Below are 21,381 nucleotides of genomic sequence, written 5' to 3' on the forward strand. Positions count from 1 at the left end.
TGTTTTTGTGTTATTCATGAATCACTGCAATTAGTATGGTACACTACAGTACAGATAATATTGTTCATATTTACATTTATATAGTTTTTTAATAATAATGCATATACATGTTGATGCAAGATTTTAGGACTGCCAATGATGACAGTGCAAAGGCACAATAAAAATGGTGAAATTATCTCAATAAATATTATTATATTTAGCAAAATGTTTAGCCACCAAAGAGGCGTTAACTAATGTGAATAATAGAGAAGCACACTGTTTTATGATACCCAGGCTTCCCACTCTAAGACAGTTGTAAAATTCCCTGACTTTTTTAACCAAAAACCTGAATTTGCATGACTTACTATATAATGAATGGTACATATACCGACCAATGATTTCAGAGCAGCTGTGTAGCATTCAATAATCTTTTACTTTTCATGAATAAATGGGCATTGACTAAAGTTGGTCTACTCATGCAAGTAATAAAGCTAATAACCAGATATACACCAATTCTGCGTGGAAATATTGTGTTAATGTATTTCTTGTACTACTACAACATAATTTTCCCCAAAAATGATAAAATTCCCTGACTTTCTATGTCTGGAATAGACTTTCCCAAATTCCATGATATTCTAGAAATTTCATGACCCGTGGAAACCCTGAATACATTTGCAATTTCGTGGTGCAGTTGTCAATTCTGTGACCTCCCAACACTAGTGTGAGTATAAAATGCTTGTACACAGAGACAATCTGAAAATTTAAGTTTATTCAGAGTACAAAAGAAGACTTTGCCACTGCAGTGCACACACAGTGAAGAATTTGTTACGCATATAAACATCCATTCATTTCTGATAACATGTACAATATCAAGGCGTTTACATGTTACATACATATCACAGCCATACATAAAGACACTGTGTCCATGTGCATTCCCTGGTGTAGACAAAACACAGAACTGTCTAATAGTGTAAAATCATAACCAACCTAGTGATGTGATGATAGTTAGGCTGTAACAGGCTGCAAAAATACTGTTTCTAGTGTTTTGGTTTAAACAACATTGCATAGTGTTCAAGGCACAATTTGGATTTAAAGGCCTTGTGGCAAAATCCAAAATCTATGACGTGTTTCCTTGTGCTGGTTGAATATGGCCCTAAACAGCACAGTGGAGATATGACAGATGAGGTTAGATTAGGGTTAAAACAAAGATTATCCCTTAATATGACCACAGTAGTTTATCCAGCGTTTTGGTTTCTGGAGGGATAGTTTAAAAACTAAGTCACTGAGGAGTGTATGAATGTTAGGTTTACTTTGTTTTTAGAAACTTTTACATAAAGTATTCTTGGAAAACCAATCCACTTTTCCATTCGTATGACTAGACAACCAGGAAAAAATCCCCTAATCTTTTTACACGAATACAGTCGATTCCTCGTGAAGTTTGTTCTACTGTGACAATAGGCACAATGGTCATATCCTGAACGTGTCCTCTTTAAACAGGCATGTCTTTTGCACATTGTATGCACAAACAGGAGTGTTTTTTGTACATTGGATGTAGTCCCATTTACTCCATATTCCTCCAACCCTGCCTCCAGATGTACACTACCGGTCAAAAGTTTGGGGTCACTTAGAAATTTCCATTCCACTCCATTATAGACAGAATACCAGCATAATGTAATCTGGAAACTGCTGCCCTGATCAAAAAACAATGCAACTGATCTCAGCTGGTATTCTGTCTATAATGAAGTGGAATGGAGATTTCTAAGTGACCCCAAACTTTTGACCGTTAGTGTATCTGTTAATACATGTGCAGATGTTACTGACATACATCTGGGACACCATCATGGATGTCACCCAAGAAATAACATCAATCTGATGAGCTGCATACCAAATCCTTTTAACTCTGACAGGTGGGCTGAATCAGGCACGTAACTAAAGCTTTCCGTACACAGAAGATGGAACTGGCTACACCTGATGTGATGGCGGTGTGTCCATTCGAAAACAAATTAGACCATTCTTCTAAAACTATCTTTATGTTTCATGAAGGAAGAGCTTCAGGTACATGCCTGGTGTAAGCCCGACTGTGACACACCTCAGTTGGCATTTCTGACACTGTGATTGACATGTCACAGAATCACCCAGACACCTCTGCACTGCCCAATCATGCCATCAAGCCAGACTGTTGCCATGGTGATTTATACTCCACCCCTATAGCATAGAACCCTGGGCTTTTCAAAAAATCAACAAACCTTCCATGGCCTCTTTAAACTTTTATACACCTTCCATGACCATTCTATTAGACATTCCATAAAAACAGCTGTCACCTGTCTTTCTGTGAAATCAAGACTCATTTAAGACTCTTAATGCATAAAACCATATATTCTAACACAAAAAATAGACCCTTACAGATTATAAAAGGCATGATTATCTATCTACAAAGACAACACTGCATAATGAAAATATACATGCAAACAAAACCATGATATGAAATCCATAATAGTAACCCAAATGATCTGAGGCATGGAACGAGTCTAGAATCCACCTCTCTGCTGGGAGTTCTCTTCTGACAGAACAAACAAATGATTTCAAACACTCCATCATCATTATCATTATCCTCATCATCATCGTCATCATCACATCTTCTTTCGTTGGTCAAAGGGGAACACGTACATCATGTGAACATCGACACACGTTTTAGGCACTTGGATTAGGCCAAGACTAAAAGCTTTCATTCAGAACATGACATTACTGATAGTGAGTGACATGTGCATACCGTGGTCTTCCTCAGTCTCTCGTGATTTACCATTAGTATTGCATGTGAATTGGGTTGTGCTTAATCAACAACTAGCAAGTGATCAGTGGCAAAGTCTGACACAGACTTCTCATGGAATTTAAATAACAGAAAAACATGGACAATCAACAAAACAACACAAACAAAACCGATACATAATGCGCACATACTGTGTCAAAGAGTCAAAGACACTGGACTTATGTAAACCAAATAAATGGACTTAAAAGACCAAAGAACATAAACTAGGATAATCTGATACAATAATACTGCTCACATCAGTAACAAAACTACTTGACTCTTGTAGTGCCTCCTCACAAACTGAAGTGATGTGTGTGTGTGTGTGCACAAAGGTGCATTTGTGAGCATTCTCCCAAACGCAGCTATTATGCCAATGGTTGTAGTGTGGGGTAAAGTGTGTATGTATGTTTATGTCCACTTTTTATATTTTACATAACAATCCCTTAATAAAAATAGTTTAAGGCAAAGATCACAAGTTTAAGGCAAAGCTCAACATCTTAGTGTACAAAATGCAAATAAAAGTCTAGATAACTTGTGAATACATTAGAAAAAAACAGGTTTCTAGTGCAAACCACCTCGCTCTTCTAGATAAAAGAAGGAAATTAATAATTTAAGGGTTTCGATCCGACAGACATGGGGTCCAAATCTAAATGATGGGAAGAGACCAAGGCCTATCAGGCAAGCTATACCAGACACATAACTGAAGTGTTCTGTTTGCTGAGCGTATGCTGCAACAATTAACTTACACTATAATCAATGGAACTGGCTACACCAGACGTGTTAGCAGCACGTACACTACTGGTCAAAAGTTTAGGGTCACTTAGAAATTTCTATTCCACTCCATTATTCATGGGTTTTATCAGGTCCCTTTCCACAGGTGTATTAATCAAGCATCATGCAGTCTGCATTCATAATCTAGATGCTTGATTTTATACACCTGTGGAAAGGGACCTGATGAAACCCATGAATAGACAGAATACCAGCTGAGATCAGTTGCACTGAATTTTAATCAGGGCAGCAGTTCTCAGATTACATTATGTGCTTACATAATTTCAAAAGGGTTCTTGACTGTTGTAGAAAGAAATGGCTGATCTAATGCAATATATACATTGCCCATTATCAGCAACCATTCATCCAATGTTTCAAAGGCACATTCTGTTTACTAATCTGATATCATATTAAAAGGCTAATTGAGAAAACATTGGAGAACCCTTTTGCAATTATGTAAATTGTAATCTAAGTGACCCCAAACTTTTGACCGGTAGTGTAAATTTGAGAAAAATTAGACCAGTCTTCTAAAACTATTCTTACACTCTGGGGGGCATGAGCCCCCATGTGTAGTACTGTAGCTGCCTTGCTGCTTTAGCTGTTGGCTGCAGCAACTCGAGCTGGGCAAAACCGATTGTTTTCGGGTTTTTTTTAATACCGACAGTACTCGGTGACCTCGATAAATGGAGATCTATGTGAAGAAAATCACCGGGTTTCTCCTTTAAGATAATTTAATAACTAGGCAAAATCCATTAACTGATTTAAGGCCATTGGTAAGACTTTACGTGCAAACACTGAGGACTCAGACTCAGTGCGCTCACATGCAACAGGATAGCTGTAGTTCATGGACGACAACTTTGCTTGATGACAGACTTGACACTTTGCCCGCCTTTTAAATGAGGGCCCAAAATGTGATATCTAATCCTATGTGATAACTTTCTGGGACTGGGTGTGGTCTCACTTCACAGAATGTAATTTACCTACTAAACCGCTTGCTCGTCACAAACGACAAGATCTTTAAATATTTCTTGAGTTTCACAGCAATATCACAGCAAGGAACTGTGTCAGAGGTTTGAACTAGTCATACGTCTTGCTGAACATTAATCCCTTTTTCAACACGTTTGTAAAATGCACCTGGGTTTGATAGTAGATAGGCTATATGTACAGTGGAACCTCAGTTTGAAATTAAAGCACAAGGAAGATGCACACAACCAAATGCACACATAACTTAAAATTGTGTAGACCATGAAATGCAAGGAAAAAAAATAAAGTTTGTGAAGAGTTCCTTCAGGACTCACAATGGGAGTTAGTGTAGAGGCTGAAATGTTCTGCTCCTTGGTGTGTGTGTGTGTGTGTGTGTGTGTGTGTTCATGGCTAAAATCAGTACGCACATCCAGGTGGATATGTACTGTTGCCCTTTCCTCCTCTTCCTCTCGATGAGGAGTCTCTCCATTCACACCTCCTCAAAGTAGGCCATCTGAGTCAGGTAGGCAGAGTTGCGCTAAAACACACACACAAAGTTAACACTCTGCCGCACACAAAATACTAGCTAACAAGAACTTGGCACAAGAATGCTGTTATTACTACTAATAATAAATAATAATATTACATTTTATTTAGAGCGCCTTTCATGTCACCCAAGGTCACTTCACAAATGAACAAAAAGGTTGTTAAAATTATAGTCATCTAAAAAAAAAATTAAAGTAAAAGTAAAGTATAAAGTAAAGTATAAAGTACAAAGTATATAGTATAATCTATTATTTTCAACTACTGTGTCGGAACAAGTAATACATTACTAATCTACAGTCTATCAAAATAATACATCCTTATGCACACAGGTCGATCACACATTACTTCCTACAACCTGGCATTTGTGAGTACAACAGTAGTGGGTCATTCCATGTCAAATCAAATAAATTCAAACTGTTCCTATGTCATGAATGGGACTGTGCAGCAACCATTTTCCGGGATTCTGTCTGATTGGACGTGGAACGACCCTGGTGGCAAACTGCGCCCCCTGGTGGTTATGGTGGTGGCTAACTACTCTGGCATCCTCAAAGGATACTCGGGACCACTTGCTCCACTTCATAGAGGTAGCAGATTGCCAAAATGCCACAAACACACACACTGTAGTACAATCAACTAGCATGCTTTGTATTAAGAATGGCAGGGACTCAGCTCACTCGGCTTATGCCCCTTAATAAAGTGCTGCTGATATTCTGGGGATAGGCTACAACATAGCCAATGTGATGCTTACATGCAGATGTTTCTATTTTCGTGTTGATGTGAATTAATGTGTCCGAAGTTTAAACGGTAGGCTTATAGCTGTGACGTGCAGTCACCTGACATCACCATCAAATCAGAGGATATTTCAGAACTATTAACGTGGACAGCTCCCCTTAAGAGCATCTTAACTCATTGAATGCCAAACTGTTTTCGGAAGCTTTGTCCTAGAGTGCGAGCAATCTAGACCATTGTTGATGATTTTTGTACAGCCACAGCATATTCTGTGTTATAGCTATGAACACATACAATGGCTCGTTTAAAAGGTGAGACTTTAAGCTCTCAGTGGGTGCAAACCGTGTATTTCTACACGCCTCTGTTCCTGAGAAATCCCAAGGTAAACAGTGGCTAGTTTTCATCAAAATCGCTGTTTTTTTCTAGAAATGGAGATATAACGTCTTTCATGAAATATTAAGTGTTGCCTGTAAACTTTCCGGGAAGTGATCAGCGAGACTGCCACTTAGTGATAGACCCACGAAAATGGCCTGGTTTTGAGATGACGTGTATGCGTCACTGATTCGACCCAAAGCGGCAACCGAGTTATGATAAAATGTCCAGATTGTGCGTTTTCATGAGTTTTCGATCGTCATATATTTAATTTCCATTCATCACAGAGTTCCCAAAATCACATATAAGGTGTGTTAGAGTGTCTAGTTTCGTAATTAAAAAAAAAGGCTAAAAACGTAATATTACGTTTTTGGCACTCAACGCATGGGAAGGAAAAACTTAATATTACGTTTTTGGAACTCAATGAGTTAAGAGCAGTGCATGCGCGTTCACGCTACGAGCATGTTCGGGAAACAGTCGGAAAAACCAAACGAACGATCGTAAGATGAATCGTAGAAAAAACTCCTAAGAGCGTGTCTCCGTCGGGAAACTGGGCCCAGTGCGTTATGTCCTGGGATTCGACATGCTCAAAAAGAAAAAAAACTTCGGGCTAGATTTTTATAGAAGATTATGAAGAGCAATATGAGGGAGAAATTTAATGATCATTGATCGTTGTTTTGGGACGTTAAGCCTTTTCCATAGGCGTCAGTGAAGGAGACAGTGAAGGAACATGCTATCACGTCAGGTAGCCTAAAGTTCATAGGCCTAATATGACTTCATGCTAAATTTTTTGAAGGTTCTTAGTGATTATGAGGAACAATATGAGAGCAATTTGGTGATTAGTGATCGTTGTTTTAGGACATTAAGCCACGTTAAGCTTTTTGCTTAGGCTACAATAGGCATTAATGAAGAATAAACGCTTAATGTCATCTTTGGCAAGGTGCGAAGCCCATTAGACACAAGGCCGCGGGCGACGGCACAATTTTTGCTGTTTTCGTGAATACAAAAGTTGGGTGACCCTCCCTTCTAGACTAAAAAAAGTTGGGTGACCCTCCCCTCAACAAAGAATAAAAAGACATGACCCTCCCCTATTTTCCTCCGGTGGTCCATTCCATCAATACCGAACGGTCCCTTGGTAGCATTGGCTAACTTTCGGAGTGCAGGGGACAAGCTGAGATAAGCTATGAGACAAAAGTTCACACTCGGTATCATGTTTCAACACACTTTAGTTCAATATCACACCGAACTTCTCCTTTAATGAATGTCTGCTGGGTAAGCATAGCACCCTTACTTTATGAGAGCCCGTGTCCTGTGTTAGCGTAGCGCCCTCACGTTGCTGTGAGGTAAGTGTGTTCTGCGTTAACATAGCACTCTTAAAGTGGTGTGAGGTAAGTGTGTCCTGTGTTAGCTTAGCTCTCTTACGTTGCTGTGAGGTAAGTGTGTTCTGTATTAACATTCCACCCTTACGTTGCTGTGAGGTAAGTGTGTTAGCGTAGCGCCATTGCACTGTGAAAGTGTTCCGTCTTAACATAGCACCCTTAAGTTGCTGTGAGGTAATGTGTTCCATGTTAGCGTAGCGCCCTTACGTTGCTGTGAGGTAAGTAGATGGGCTCGGAGTAGATGCGGGCCTGGGGTGGACACATGCCAAACACGCCGGCCTGCTGCTGTTGCTCCTCCAGCTTCAGGGACTCAATCTCAGACTTCAGTTCCTTCAACTGGTCCTGCAAGTGCTTGCTCTTCTCCATGTACTCCAACCTGGAGGTGACCCATACAAATACAAAACACACACACACAAAATACTTAAATGTATCACTGATGCAGAATAATGACGATCCCTCAGAGACTGATAGTTGGCAAAATTGTGACTAGCTGCAAAAATGCAAAAAAGTATAGCTGTATTCTAATGGCTTTATCTAATCTACACAGATGAACAATTGAAGTGCACAATGAGGCACAATTCATCGATGCACTTCCTACATTACATTTTCACAGAGCTTCCAGTTATTTTTTACATCTTTCACACATTATGTTTACTTCTCTGTTGCCTATCCTTCGCCTATTTGGCTGACACAGAATTGGACGCCTCAAAATTCAGTGTGAAGTGTGAAAGCATGCAGGTGTGCAGCACCTCACCGTTCCCTCTCGATTTCCATAGACAGCCTTTTCATGTCTGAGTCCTTGAAGTCCATTCTGTGCGAGCCTGTTTCCATGGACACTTCAGGGTATTCGGGGGCGGCAGGAGGGGTAGCATAAGAAGTGATCACCTAGACACACACACAGACAGATTTAATCAGGTGTGTAATTCTTTCAATCGATGTAAAAGTAAAAGTAAACACACATGAACTTATGAAACTACGGTGGCAATGCTGTTCATGACGTGTCCTACCGGGTATGTGGTTTTGGTGATGTCCAGGAGCTTCTGCTTGGCCCTGCGCTCTGCATCCTTAGCCTCATTCAGGTCCTGCTTTAGGTGATCAGCCTCCTTTAACCTACAAGACAATACTCTATAAGTAAACAACAACAACAACAACAACAACAACAAAAACAACCAACCAACGTAACAGCTCGACACCAAGGGGGTATTCCATCAACCTCGCTAAAGGCCAAACCTGGCTTATTTCGCTAATTTTAGTGAGAATTCCGTTCCATTAATGAGGTTAACGTGAATCCCAGCTTGGTAACTATGGGAATTTATGCCACAGAACTAACCTGCTCCGTAGCAGGTTAACTTTCAAGCTAAATTAAGCTGTGTTGCAAAAAAAACAATCAGTCGGAAAACGAGTCCAAAAAGATGGTTCCGTCAACCTGTGTTTCGTCACCTGTAGCCTACAACTTCAAAAATAGAAGTAGGCCTAGAAATGCTTTTTCCGACAGTATCACCAAGCATGGATTTACACATTCACTAGCTCCAAAGAATGTATAAGATTAAAAAAGCTTTAACTTCACATGCGTGTGGTTCTAGGAATCTTGCTACTCTGCGCCACTTACGCTCGGTGGTGGTGTAACGTGCAGCGAGACAGCATAGGAATGGAATTGCGTTCTTCCGTGTTCGCAGGTTCGCTTCCCATACGAAGTATTAAGGCTACATAGTTTATCACCTTGCTAATGGCATTTTTAGTTATAATCTTTGATGAAAGATATGTCTACTGCTGATAAAGGGCCATGCACAATTGGTAGGCTGTTCAGTGACAGCTGCCAGTGGCTATATTGTATCTGATGCAAGCCAAAGGATAATTCTGTAGCCTAGGCAGCTAATAATTAAAACTGCTTCATGTGTCGACGATTGTTCATGAATGTCAAATCAACTGTGTGCTACACAGATTAAATACCAGCCATAAATTGAATTGAAAGCCATTGCATTTCAGATAATTTTATTTCAAACACTTTGGGAGACAATAGGCTATTATGTTGATACTATTTTATTTATTTCACCTAGACAATAATTTGGAGTGAACACTTTTAATCTAAGAACGTAAGCTATAGATAGTTTAGATAGAATATCCATATGCATATCCATAAGTTGTTTTTGTTTATACTATTTGTTTTAAATGTATGCTTTCATTATTCTCCAATTTCTGTAGGCAATCTATTTTTTCTCTCGATGTTAAATTAGATGACTTTCAATGAAAATCCTGTAGATGGCGCTTGCCAACAGAAATCGTCTAGTATTGTCTTAATTTACGACATATATCCTCTTTTTGTCAAACTACTGTTTTGGTCTACTGTTCTCCCTCGTGCACGAGCAGAGATGAAGCTGACTTAAACCTCGCTTGAATAAACGAGGCCAAGATGCCGCTAACTTGAGTTAATGGAACGGCTTCAGCCCCAAGTAAAAGTCTACGCTAGTTCAAGCCAGGCTATTTCTGTTAAGCGCCGCCTTCATTAGCGAGGTTGATGGAATACCCCCCCAAGTAAACCGTAATAAACTTATAACCACAACACAAAACAGCAGAAGGACAAAGATGGAAAAGAAATCTTGATGTCAACTATAAAATGCCAATGAAGTCTGGTCTACAGTTAGTCTTTTCTACTCAAGCAGTAGAGATCTTTGAGGACAGATTTGACCATCTGAAGTCCCCACATGCTTGTAGACACAGGCGCTGATTCAGCCTGAGCAGTCCACTGCAAATGAACTGATACTGAAGATAAGAATTTCTCACTGATGTTACTTGGCTTGGCGTCTGTAGAAACTTTCCACTGCTTGTGGTCTTAAGTGCTCTCCTTTTACAAAACAACAACAATGACAGCACCATTTGCACTACTATCAACTAAAACGACCACAAACAAACAAACAACCAAACACATACACAACTACACCCAGTCATGTAATCTAATCCCATGCTTCTCCCCGGCCCTTTTGTGTATTCAGATCGAATGCAGTGTCCTCAGCTTGTGACATGTGAGCAAATGCTGCACCCAGCCAGGCTGTGGTGATGACTCACACATGACTGAGATGGAGCTGGTATCTACTGCATGAGAATACTATAGTGCTTAATCATCCGCATAGGATGAAGGAGTTGAACCATATCTCTGGCTTGAAGCACACACATGCTACATTAATGTCCTTGGTCTTATTTATGTTGCATATTACACTGAGGTTTTATTTACCCTACTCTTTTTCTTTCCCTATTTCTGATACATTTTCTCTCCTGCTGCATTATTATGACACTAAACAGTAAACACCATTTTAATTATTTATCTCATATTTATTCTTTTTCAATTAAAAAGTTTATTTATTTATCTATAGAGCAGTTTTATCAATTTACAATGTCTCAAAGTGTGTGTGTGTGTGTGTGTGTGTGTGTGTGTGTGTGTGTGTGTGTGTGTGTGTGTGTGTGTCTCGTCTGACCTCCTCTCGGACTGCTCCACGAGCTTCACAGCCAGCGACTCGGCCTCGCGCATCTTCTGCTCCATCAGTCGTTTCTCCTCCTTGGTCTTGAGCGCCGTCACCTCCAGCCGCTGGCGCTCCTGCTCCGCCTCCGCAGCCTTGTGAGCCAGCAGCTTGGCCTCCTCCTCCGCGATCTGGGCCTTCTCTGCCAGCAGGTCCGCCGTCTCCTCTGAGCGGAGCTAGACAGACAGCAACGGCATTGAGTCAACAGTAGGGGTGGGACGGTATGGATGTTTTCTTAACGCGGTTGGAAAGCAGGAAATGACCGTGATTTCACAGTATACCGCTTTAACACCCCCCCCCTAGGATTCTACTTCATGTAGCCGCCTGCAGACGTCTTAAGATAACTGAATAGACTTAATGTGATTATTTCTGAGATTCTGATACGTTTTTAACCCGGAATTGTGCATATGTCATAGTTGAAAACATATTATGCAGTCATCTTAAGACCTTTGCAGGCGGCTACATGAAGTAGAATCCCCCAAATGTTTCACAGATTTTTCTTTTTTTGTTTTGCGGTGATGACTGTGACAAGCTCAGACCCGCCCGCGGTAGGCATCACGCGACCGCGGTATTGCGGCAATGCGGTTACCGTCCCAGCCCTAGTCAACACTCAACAGTCATAGTTTTACTGTTTATGCACATTTACATGAAGTCATTTAGGTGATTTTTTTCCTAATCTGCCATCTCCTCCGAGCGAAGCTAGTTAGACAGCAACAGCATTGAGTCAACACTCGACAGTGATAGTTTTACTATACAAATAAACATTTACTTACTTACTTACTACTACTTACGTACTGTTTATGTACATTTACATAAAGTCATTTAAGTGATTTTTTTTTTAAGAAATTGCGTGACTTTCGATAATCATTTGAACTTGATTTTTAAAAAAATCTGTGTGTCTCTGTCTGTGTGTCTCTGTCTCTGTGTGTAATGTGTATCCTCACCAGGGCCTCGTTGGCCATGCGGGCTTCGTCCTGCAGCTGGAAGAGGCGTCGCTCCATCTCCTCTTTGGCTCTCTCCGCCTCCTCCCTCATCTGCTTCTCCCGGGCCAGCACCTGCCTCTCCATCTGACCATTCATCCATCACACACACGACACACACACACACAACACAACGAAGACATGGCACACACACGACACACACAACACAATGAAGACACGGCACACACACACGACACACACAACACAACGAAGACAGGGCACATACACACGACACACAACGCCCGTCACAGGAGTCACACGGTCAGCAAAGAATAAAAGCAAGCTTTTAGAATACGATTGGGTCTTTCATTTCAGCTATCAAACTGCCAATTGGCAAAATGTTCTAATCCATCATGAAAGCCATCTGAGAGTTAAAGGTGCTCCAAGCGATGCTGGGTAACATCACTTCTGTTAACATTCAAACAAAACAGAGACTAGCTCGCTACTTCCTCCCCCTCCCTCCCGTGCAATTGAAACTCCTCCTAAACAAGCATCTCGTCTGTGATTTGCTGGATCAGTTTGTTATGTATGGGCTAGGTTTGCCCAGGTTGTTTTTGTTGCCGTTTTTGGAGCCTGGGCGGTCCACAGAGATCGCGTTTTTTTACAGTGTTTTCAGGACGCAGGCAGCTAGCGGATGGTAAGGTGATGTTTGCTGTAAGTGACAAAAAGTGTTTTAGCCTAAAAAACGTGTGGCATCGCTTAGAGCACCTTTAAGAGAAGGCTGATTTGAAGCACCATCAAGCAGATAATCAATCTGTCTATTCATCAGTTAATTAAGAAGTGGGCCAAGTTATAATCAATAGATCCATGAGTAAGAGCCTGAACCTTTTTCCTGGCTTTCTCTTCCTTGGCCAGAGCCTTCATCTGCTGGACCTCTATCGAGTCCACTTTTCTTCTCCTCATGAACAGGTCGTGGTTCCCAATGCAGAGCTGCAGGATCTGTGATAAATTAATCACATTTACATTTTATTTGTTTAGTAGACACTAACAGTTAGGAACAAAATTACTCATACTCATATTGATTTAATATTTTCTCTTGACCAATGTTTGTTCTGAGTAAATGGTAACACTAAAACAAGGGGCTATATCAAGATTTTTGGAGGAAAAGATCTGGTCTGCCAAAAGACCTGCCCCAATAGGCGGCATTGGACCATTAAACCACACAATGATCCAAAACATACAGCCAAACAAGGCAAGAAATGGAGAATAATATATTTTAGATTAATAACATTTTAGAGTGGCCCAGCCAGAGTCCAGACCTCAATCCGTCAAAAAAGTGAGCACAAGGCCAGAGTGATGGCAAATAATCATTACTGCCTCAAAACCCAGATTGCTGCTAAAAAGGTGTGGTCTAGAATCATTGTGGAGAAATGGGGAGGTTTGGTAGATATTATAAGAACCATATTGAGAGCTGTGAATGCAAATAAAGATGTTTCCATTGATTATTTACAAAGCGTATTAATAATTTGGGACATGCCATTTTTCATAAAAATGTAAAAAAAAAAAAAAAAAATGAAAACGCTTCTTTTTTTGATTCCATGTTTCTCCCACATTGTCTTACAACCTTTTGGCATGTGGCAGTGTCATTTTCAGTCGGAACAAACATATTGGTCAAGAGAAAAAAAACATTAAATCAATATTTGCCATTTTATTCTTAACTGTAAATGTTAAGAAAAGCCAGCACTTCTTCTGAGACGATGCAGTCATCTGTTCGTATTGCATTACATTACACTGTGCATTCACATATCTATATGTCTATATATCACATATCTATATGTCTATATATCACATATCTATATGTCTATATGTGTGTGTGTCAGTCATAAGAGAATCCATTAAGAAATGAAAATAAGATCACAGCCACAATGTATAATTCTACATTCTAAATAGATCTCTTCACCTACCAGTTTGTTAACACGTAGCTGAGAAGAGTAGAACTTGAAAACATCCTTCTTCTTGTCAAGTGGCTTTATCGTGAACTAACAGCAGAGAAATATACAACAGCATTAGTACGTAACAATAGTCTAAAATCCACTCAATCAAAAGGAAGGCCATCAGATCTAATGTATAGCTGGGATCAGATGAGCAATGCAATAACACAAACAATAGCAACAGATAGACGGACAGAACACTGAAATTCTCTTAAATATCTTTCACTATGTGCTACGATCAAGACTTCCAAGATTTCAAGCTGGCCTTCATTTCTTCAGGACTTATCAATTATTTCTTTCTCACTTACGCACACACACACGCGCGCACACACACACACACACACACGCACACACACACACACACACACGCACACACACACACGCACACACACACCTCTTTCTCGCTGTATGAGATGTTGCGGATACCACTCCAGGGGAAGGACTTGTTGGGGGTGAGCTTGCTGTTGGGGCTGTAGATGTGCAGACCCTGGGCATCCACACCCAGCTGCAGCTCCGTGTCACGCTTGTTTTGCTAAGGAAAGAAACATCAGAGGACGTCAGTGGTGCACGAGTGCTTGTGTGGGTCTCAAACACAAGGGGATCTCTGACCCCAACCGGCCAGGCGGCAGTGGTGCACAAGTGCTTGAGTGGGCCTCAAACATCTGCTGACCACAACAGGGCAGGCCACTCAGCAGTGGCTAAGGAGGAGGAAGAGGAGTCGTTCAGCAGCAGAAAAGTGAGTAGAAAGCACTATATCAATGCATGAGCATATCAATATTATACCAATACTATATCAGTACCATTACAATCTACCATATGAAATTCCCAAACAAAAGAACAGCATTTCAGTATGAATGTATTGTATTTTCTTATCGTTACTGTAGCATTTGTGATGGAAAGCACACGTTATTATTACCAAAGCATTTGTGAGTTATATTAAAACTGATTGACATGTTCTGGTAGTTCTGACGCTTATCAGCAAGGCCTCAGAGTATTGATGAGCAGGAACCTACTGTGATGGAGAAGTAGCTAACACCGTACATCTCAAGGTCCTGTGCTATCTTCAGGTACTCCATCTCCGCCTCATCCCTGAACAGAAACATGAATTCGGTGAAAATATAGCCAAAGAATGTATGGTGATGATTTTTCTTTTAACCAAAGTGTTCAAATGGACATATTAAACACTATTAGGGGTCAATCACTGTCTTCTTAACCAGTGACTGAACAGAGGCAGCTAACAGAACCTCAATGAGCAGCAAACAAGGATTCTGTTTAGAATTGGAACCAAAGAAGCTTGGCCGAGGTTCTAGAGAGGAAAGGGTGTGTTACCTGGCGATACCTCTGTGCTCTGCATACCAGGCGGTGATCTTCTCCTCCCACATGTCCGGGGTCATCTGGTACTGCATCAAAACCTGTTCGCACACAGACAGACACGTCCACAGTTTAAATCTATACAGTATTTTTACAAAAATCATCTATGTATAACAAACAAAACCCAATTAATAAACATCTGTCATCAATTGTGTCTGTAATTTCTTCCAAAGACAATGGCATGAAATAACTGCAGATCATACATCATCACAACATCATAACTCACACACACACACACAATTATGAACACCAGCATTATCGAGAAAGGTAAAACGACAAAAGATCACACCCTTACTCACTCTTTTAGGCAGGAGTTCATCTTGGGCCAAAAAGCCAGGTTTGTGGAAGTTTGGGTCATAGTCACCATACTGGAAGTAACAAATACGCAGAGGTTACCATTTTACATGCTATAGATTCATGTTTCATTACATTAGAATTCGGTGGACAATGGAAGTTCCTACAAAACCAACCTTTGCTTGAACAGCATATGATGCCAAAAGTACAGACGCTTCAGGTGAACAAAATATCTCTTCATCTAATATCTGCTTTTTAACCTATGGGGTTGAATTTCAACACACACAGTCAATGTCAGAAACATTGTTATGGTACAAATATCATGTACGATATACATGTATACAATGTATCACAACATTATTGTCAAGAACATGCCAACAAAATACAGAGAGAGAGAAAGAAAGAAAGAAAGAAAGAAAGAAAGAGAAAGAGACAGACAGACAGGGAGGGAGAGAGAGAAAGTCAATAATTTGAAAGCCCAGGTCCACCCACCTGTAAGAAGAAGAGATGCTGCGTAATCTCCTGGACCAGCTCCTCCTCCACCTTCTCAGGGAAGAATTTTGCTAAGAAATGAAATGTTATTGGGGAGTCTTTGGGGACTTCTTGATCCAAGACCTGTTTCAGAAGAAGCACAAAACAAACACATTTAGACTGTACAAACAAACTGCACTACAATCACACCCTAGGTCATCAGGGTTTAGGCATCACGACCACACCTCTCCTCATAAAACATTAGAGGATATTTCAGTCAGTTACATTCATTGGGCATTTTTCCTTAGTTCCCCTCGTTAACTTCATTGTTCCTATGTCCCTGTGCAATCCAACTTGTACATTGTCCAGTGGTACAAATCCCCAGGAGTGGTAACACACTATTGTCCCTGTTTTAAAAGTTCCTATTCTAGATCCCAGCCAAAACAGCCACTGTTGAAAGATGCTGGTGCTCCATTTTGCCAAAATAACAGCAATCTGTAAGGGATCGAGAGCCTCCATTAGGACTGGGACTACCGCAATACCAACATATGGCGCCTTGTTGCTTGTCCACCCTATGCTTACTCACCCGTTTCTCTGTCTTCAGCCAGGCGTTGGTATCCTTCACCTTATATCTCAGACCAAAGAACCAGGTTTCCCGAAGTCCAATGGTACGGCAAACAAGGTCAAACAGGTCTTTTCCTTTCCACTTAACCTAAAGAAAACAAAAAGTTATTGTGTCTGGTTCACTTCCCATTGTTTTCAAACTTCATAAGCAGGGTAACTTACTTCACAACTGAATTCCATTTCGGCATCCATAGTGACGACTTTGACTTTAAAAGTCTTGGGCTGTTTCTTCTTTAGGCCAAGGATAGACATTTTCAGCTCTGGATCCTAAGTGATGAGCAAAAGAGGAGGTAATGTTAGTTTTGCTTTATGAATTGAGATGTGACGTAGTTACATTTAACACAAGTCTGCAGCACATCATGGTAGGACCCCATTACCATCAGAAATCAATGCATTGTTATTGTTGTGCAACGTGAAGCAACTCCGCAAGCTCTGCAAAACTACTTCATCAAGACAGCTACCGTTAGACGTGAAACGTCAAATAAAGTTGACAACCTGGCAGGGGTTTGGTATTTAGCCAGTTATCATTGTTCGACTCCAAATTGTCCATAGATGTTTTAATTTTAGCTCACGGAACTAACAAGACACTGGAGTAGAACTTAAAGCAGCCATCATACTATTATTGTCTGTGGATTAACGTTAAAGACAACCCGTCGCTAAATGGACCAACCAACCATTATTTTTTTGTTTCTTATCTAATTTCTGAGACATAAATGTTATGCAAGAAACGGACGGCACTACGGAAGATAGCTAACGTTCAAAAACAAAAACAGCTAACGTTTGACGTTAACGCTACGTGAATGTTAGCCAGCTCACTGTTGCTAACCAAAGAGCTAATCTAACTAACCTGGCTAATTAAGTCAGGCATTGGAATAAATCGCATTTCTATATAATGTCCTTGTTATTTGAAGTGAACAGAAAAGAGACGAATGTAAGGACGTTAAAACAACCCAAATACCACTCACTTCATAACTGACGTTGGTCAGTGAAGTTAGTAGCGAGCTGGCCATGTTGCTGTAATGGTAGCTAATGTTAGCGAGCATAGCCATAACGTTAGAACAAACTGGACATAGCCTACCTAACAAATAGCTAAATCGGTGCAAAATATTAAATGCAGACAACTACAATACGGTATCATCCAATTTAAGTCCTGAGAGTCGAATTTCAGTGTCGCCACAACAGTGCAGACAAGAATGTAAAAAAAACAGTGAAAACTTACAGTAGCTGTATGCCTGAACCGTGATTGACTTTCAGCTGAGTTGAAGTTTATCCACACTCCAGTGGTGAATGTGTGAACTGCAATCACAAGTAACTTCACTGTTCATCACCTTAGGGGAGGTATTTTCTGAAACCATTACACATACAGTTATGGAGAAAGATTACTACCTAGTAAATACTGTATTCAGATTCTGCTGACCACGAGGGTATATATAGCATATTTCTCCAAATTGCACTTGCCCCTAAATAATGTCCTTTATCTGTCCTCCTCCCATAGCCGTTGCAAGGGCTGTGAGAGAAGTGCACTCGTGATTTTGTACAGGTTGGCTATATTTTTCTACCGCTGAAGGTCAGAAACCGTATATCCGGTAACTCCGGCACACGAATACCTGAAGCAGGTGTGGTTATTGCTCCAGTCCAGTTGATGGCAGTAACCTAATATATAAATAGCATAGTGTAACAACCGGAAATGTGCAGTCAGCTAGACCCTAGACCCGAGAAGAAACGTTGAAAAAGAAACAACAGCTCAAACAGCTGAGCTGTGTGTTGACATGTTGTGTTGAAATGAGCAAAGTCCTTCAATAAAGTCTCTGGATATGAGGGACAAACCTCTGACAAATTCTCTGCTGGTATTTCAGACTTTTGCAGATAAACTATAATGGAAGAGCACACGAGGACTTTCACAGATGTGAAAAATGCAATTCTTTCTGCACACGAAAACAGTGGTCCAAGGGATAAAATGCGTTTCTACGATAAGTGGGCTGAACAATATGAAGAGGTGAGAGAAATAAAGATCAGTATGGGGACGGAAGCGATCAACACGACATTAGGCTAATCCTTTTTGTTTTGTGAGAAAGCCAAACCAATAGGCTTCTAGGGTCTTTGCTCTTTGCTATGAATTATTGTGACAATATTCCCAATTCTCTGTTTAAAAACACTTCACTGACTGTTCACCTGAATTCCAATAGCCTGTTATATCTTCTGCAACAGGATGTAGCTCTCCTGGACTATCGCGCTCCAAGTCTGGCCACAGAATGCATTGCGTCTCACGTTCAAGGTGACAGGGACAGTGCAAAGGTTTTGGATGTGGCCTGTGGAACAGGCTTGGTCAGTATGAAGGTAAATAAGTTATAACTGTTTATTGTTTTGATTTAAGAAATAAATTACCCTATATGATGCACTTCTCAATAATGTGCACATTGCATGGGCCAACTAACTCCAACCCTACTGTATATGGCCATTGCCAACAAATTGCAACATTTCAATTTCAATTCAATTTCATCTCACCTACAGAGCGTCAAAACATTGCACATGTCTCATGGCACTTTATAGAGTGTTAAACATGTCAAGGAAAATAAATTGCACTTGAATAATCAATTAGATATTTAGTACAGTAAGGTCACCATATAGCTGTGTACACAGAGGAAAGCCACATTTGTTTACAACACTATGTTTATCTATTAATTCACATAAGGGTCTTTTTGTTTTTGCAGCTGAAAGAAAAGGGGTTTCAGCATTTCAGTGGACTGGATGGCAGTGAAGTCATGTTGGATTTGTCCAGGAAGACAGGGCTGTATCAGGAGCTGTGGAAGTGTCTGCTTGGGTTAGAACCACTTCCTGTACAAGCTGGTATGCCACTGCATGGACTTCTGAATATTTGAATATGAGAAATAGAAGGAAAACTTAATTTCTAAAAACAGATATTATAAATCATGTGGAGATTTGTTGTGTGTTCCAGGTAATATCAACCAAACTGCAGTTAGGTTGATTAAGTAAAAATAAATTAAATCAAAACAACCCGATCACAGTTTATTTTAGGCCTACCTGATATGCACTTATGACCATTCATTAAAATGAAGGATATCTGTATTTGCAATTGAACTCTGCTTGAAATGTTCATAGGACTAATCAAAAAATTGAAACTCATTTCAACCAACATGGTCAACCTAGATTGGTGTGGTTATTGCTCCAGTTCTTTGATATCACCTGTGTTTTCTTCTGTCTCACCCCTCATATTTTAGAGGCATATGACGTTGTTGTAATTGTGGGGGCGCTGAGTGTCGGACAGGTACCCGTGCCGGTCATTGAAGAGATGTGGCGGGCCACAAAACCAGGTGAATGGTGCACCTGTCACATCAACTCTGATCACATTTACAGTACAGAATCATGTCATTTAATTAATCTCTCACTCTCTCTCTCTCTCTGATATATATTTATTTTTATGCTGTTTTGGTTTATTATTGTTAAGCGTCTTGCATTGAAGAAAGTCATTGCCGCTTACAGTTGTGTTCATAAGTTTACACACCCAATCTTAATGGAAATCTTAACCTTAATTTTAAAAAATGATGAAAAATGTAACGTTTTTAGGATACCAATTTTCTTTGTGAATGAATAATGTATCATAAATAAACAAATGTTCTTCCTTAAAATACAGGGGGCATAAGTACTGTATACACACCCCGTTGTTAAATTCCCATAGAGGCAGACAGATTTTTATTTTTAAAGGCCAGTTTTGGGCTAACTGAAATAAAACCATGTAAATTTCCAAAAGATGTTTTTCCTTTTTTCCTCTTTTTAGTAAACTTTAGCATGGGTGTGTACACTTATGAATACAACTGTAGCTGTTAGGGTTAGAATCAGTGATCTATATTTCTAAATGCTAAATGAGTTCATAATGAACCAGAGAGATAAAGCCATGCTTTGGCGCCTGTTTCAGGGGGGCACATCTGCATGACAACAAGGGCCAACCCTGACAACCTGAAGTACAAAGCTGAGCTGGAGCTTGCGCTGGACAGCATGGTCAGTGAAGGGCGGATGATCCGAGTTGCCGTCAGTGAGGTAGAGGAATGGGAGAAAGCAGTGCAGGAGCACGAGACTGGGTATATACCTGGGGCTGTGTATCTGTACAGAAAGGCCATGGCCCTGCACAAGTAAGGCATGTTAAGCAAGACATTTTGGACACTTGTGATCTGATTTGGGTTCGGATGTGAATGCTTTGGCAGTCTTCTCAGAAACAATGGTAAGGTATTGTGACATCAAATGATTTTCAAGATATGGTCCACATATTATTTGATGGTTCATAACTGAACAAAATGGCAAATAGGAAATCATTATGGTTTGATTTAGTAATGTTTTATATTGAAGTGAATGAAGTCAACTGCTGTACACAATGCTGCCACAAGATGGAAGCAGTGAGTTGACAAGTTGATGTAATGTGTTCACACCTAAAGTTTAATTAAAAAAAAAAAAATCACACCCCTGTACCAGGATTATATGCTATAAATTAGTATTTGTAATGCATTGTAGAATTATTCCAACTGTTGAGAGGTGAACCTGTTTCAGTAATTATCAGTAAGGTTACAGTTAACTGTTTACTCAGGAAAGACAATGTGACCTGTACAAGTTGTTATATTTCTAGGTAAAATCCATTGATATTGA

The 21,381-nt window shown here is 40.2% G+C and overlaps 2 protein-coding genes across 3 annotated transcripts; one reads left to right on the forward strand and one right to left on the reverse strand.

The window, feature by feature from the left end:
- Positions 1–3,975: 3,975 nt before the first annotated feature.
- Positions 3,976–16,986, reverse strand: nf2b (neurofibromin 2b (merlin)). The gene is made up of 16 exons (XM_042093029.1): positions 16,888–16,986; positions 16,688–16,813; positions 16,123–16,245; positions 15,807–15,890; positions 15,636–15,704; positions 15,295–15,377; positions 14,979–15,054; positions 14,360–14,497; positions 13,939–14,013; positions 12,860–12,973; positions 11,999–12,121; positions 11,013–11,230; positions 8,550–8,652; positions 8,297–8,427; positions 7,750–7,918; positions 3,976–5,054 (listed from the first exon to the last, which is right to left on the reverse strand). The coding sequence occupies exons 1-16, from the start codon at positions 16,975–16,977 to the stop codon at positions 5,007–5,009; spliced, it is 1,770 nt and encodes a 589-aa protein (XP_041948963.1). The 5' UTR covers positions 16,978–16,986; the 3' UTR covers positions 3,976–5,006.
- On the forward strand, positions 16,911–21,381 carry mettl27 (methyltransferase like 27). Of its 2 annotated transcripts, XM_042093031.1 has the most exons (6): positions 16,911–17,015; positions 18,582–18,721; positions 18,934–19,062; positions 19,437–19,572; positions 19,965–20,057; positions 20,660–21,381. In XM_042093031.1, exons 2-6 carry the CDS (start codon positions 18,602–18,604, stop codon positions 20,875–20,877), a joined length of 696 nt encoding a protein of 231 aa, XP_041948965.1. In that variant the 5' UTR covers positions 16,911–17,015; positions 18,582–18,601; the 3' UTR covers positions 20,878–21,381. The 2 variants fall into 2 exon arrangements, with proteins under 2 accessions (XP_041948965.1, XP_041948964.1); XM_042093030.1 differs by lacking the exon at positions 16,911–17,015 and having other exon boundaries at positions 18,428–18,721.

This window comes from Alosa sapidissima, chromosome 5, assembly GCF_018492685.1.
Source record: "Alosa sapidissima isolate fAloSap1 chromosome 5, fAloSap1.pri, whole genome shotgun sequence".
Classification (NCBI taxonomy): Eukaryota; Metazoa; Chordata; class Actinopteri; order Clupeiformes; family Clupeidae; genus Alosa; species Alosa sapidissima.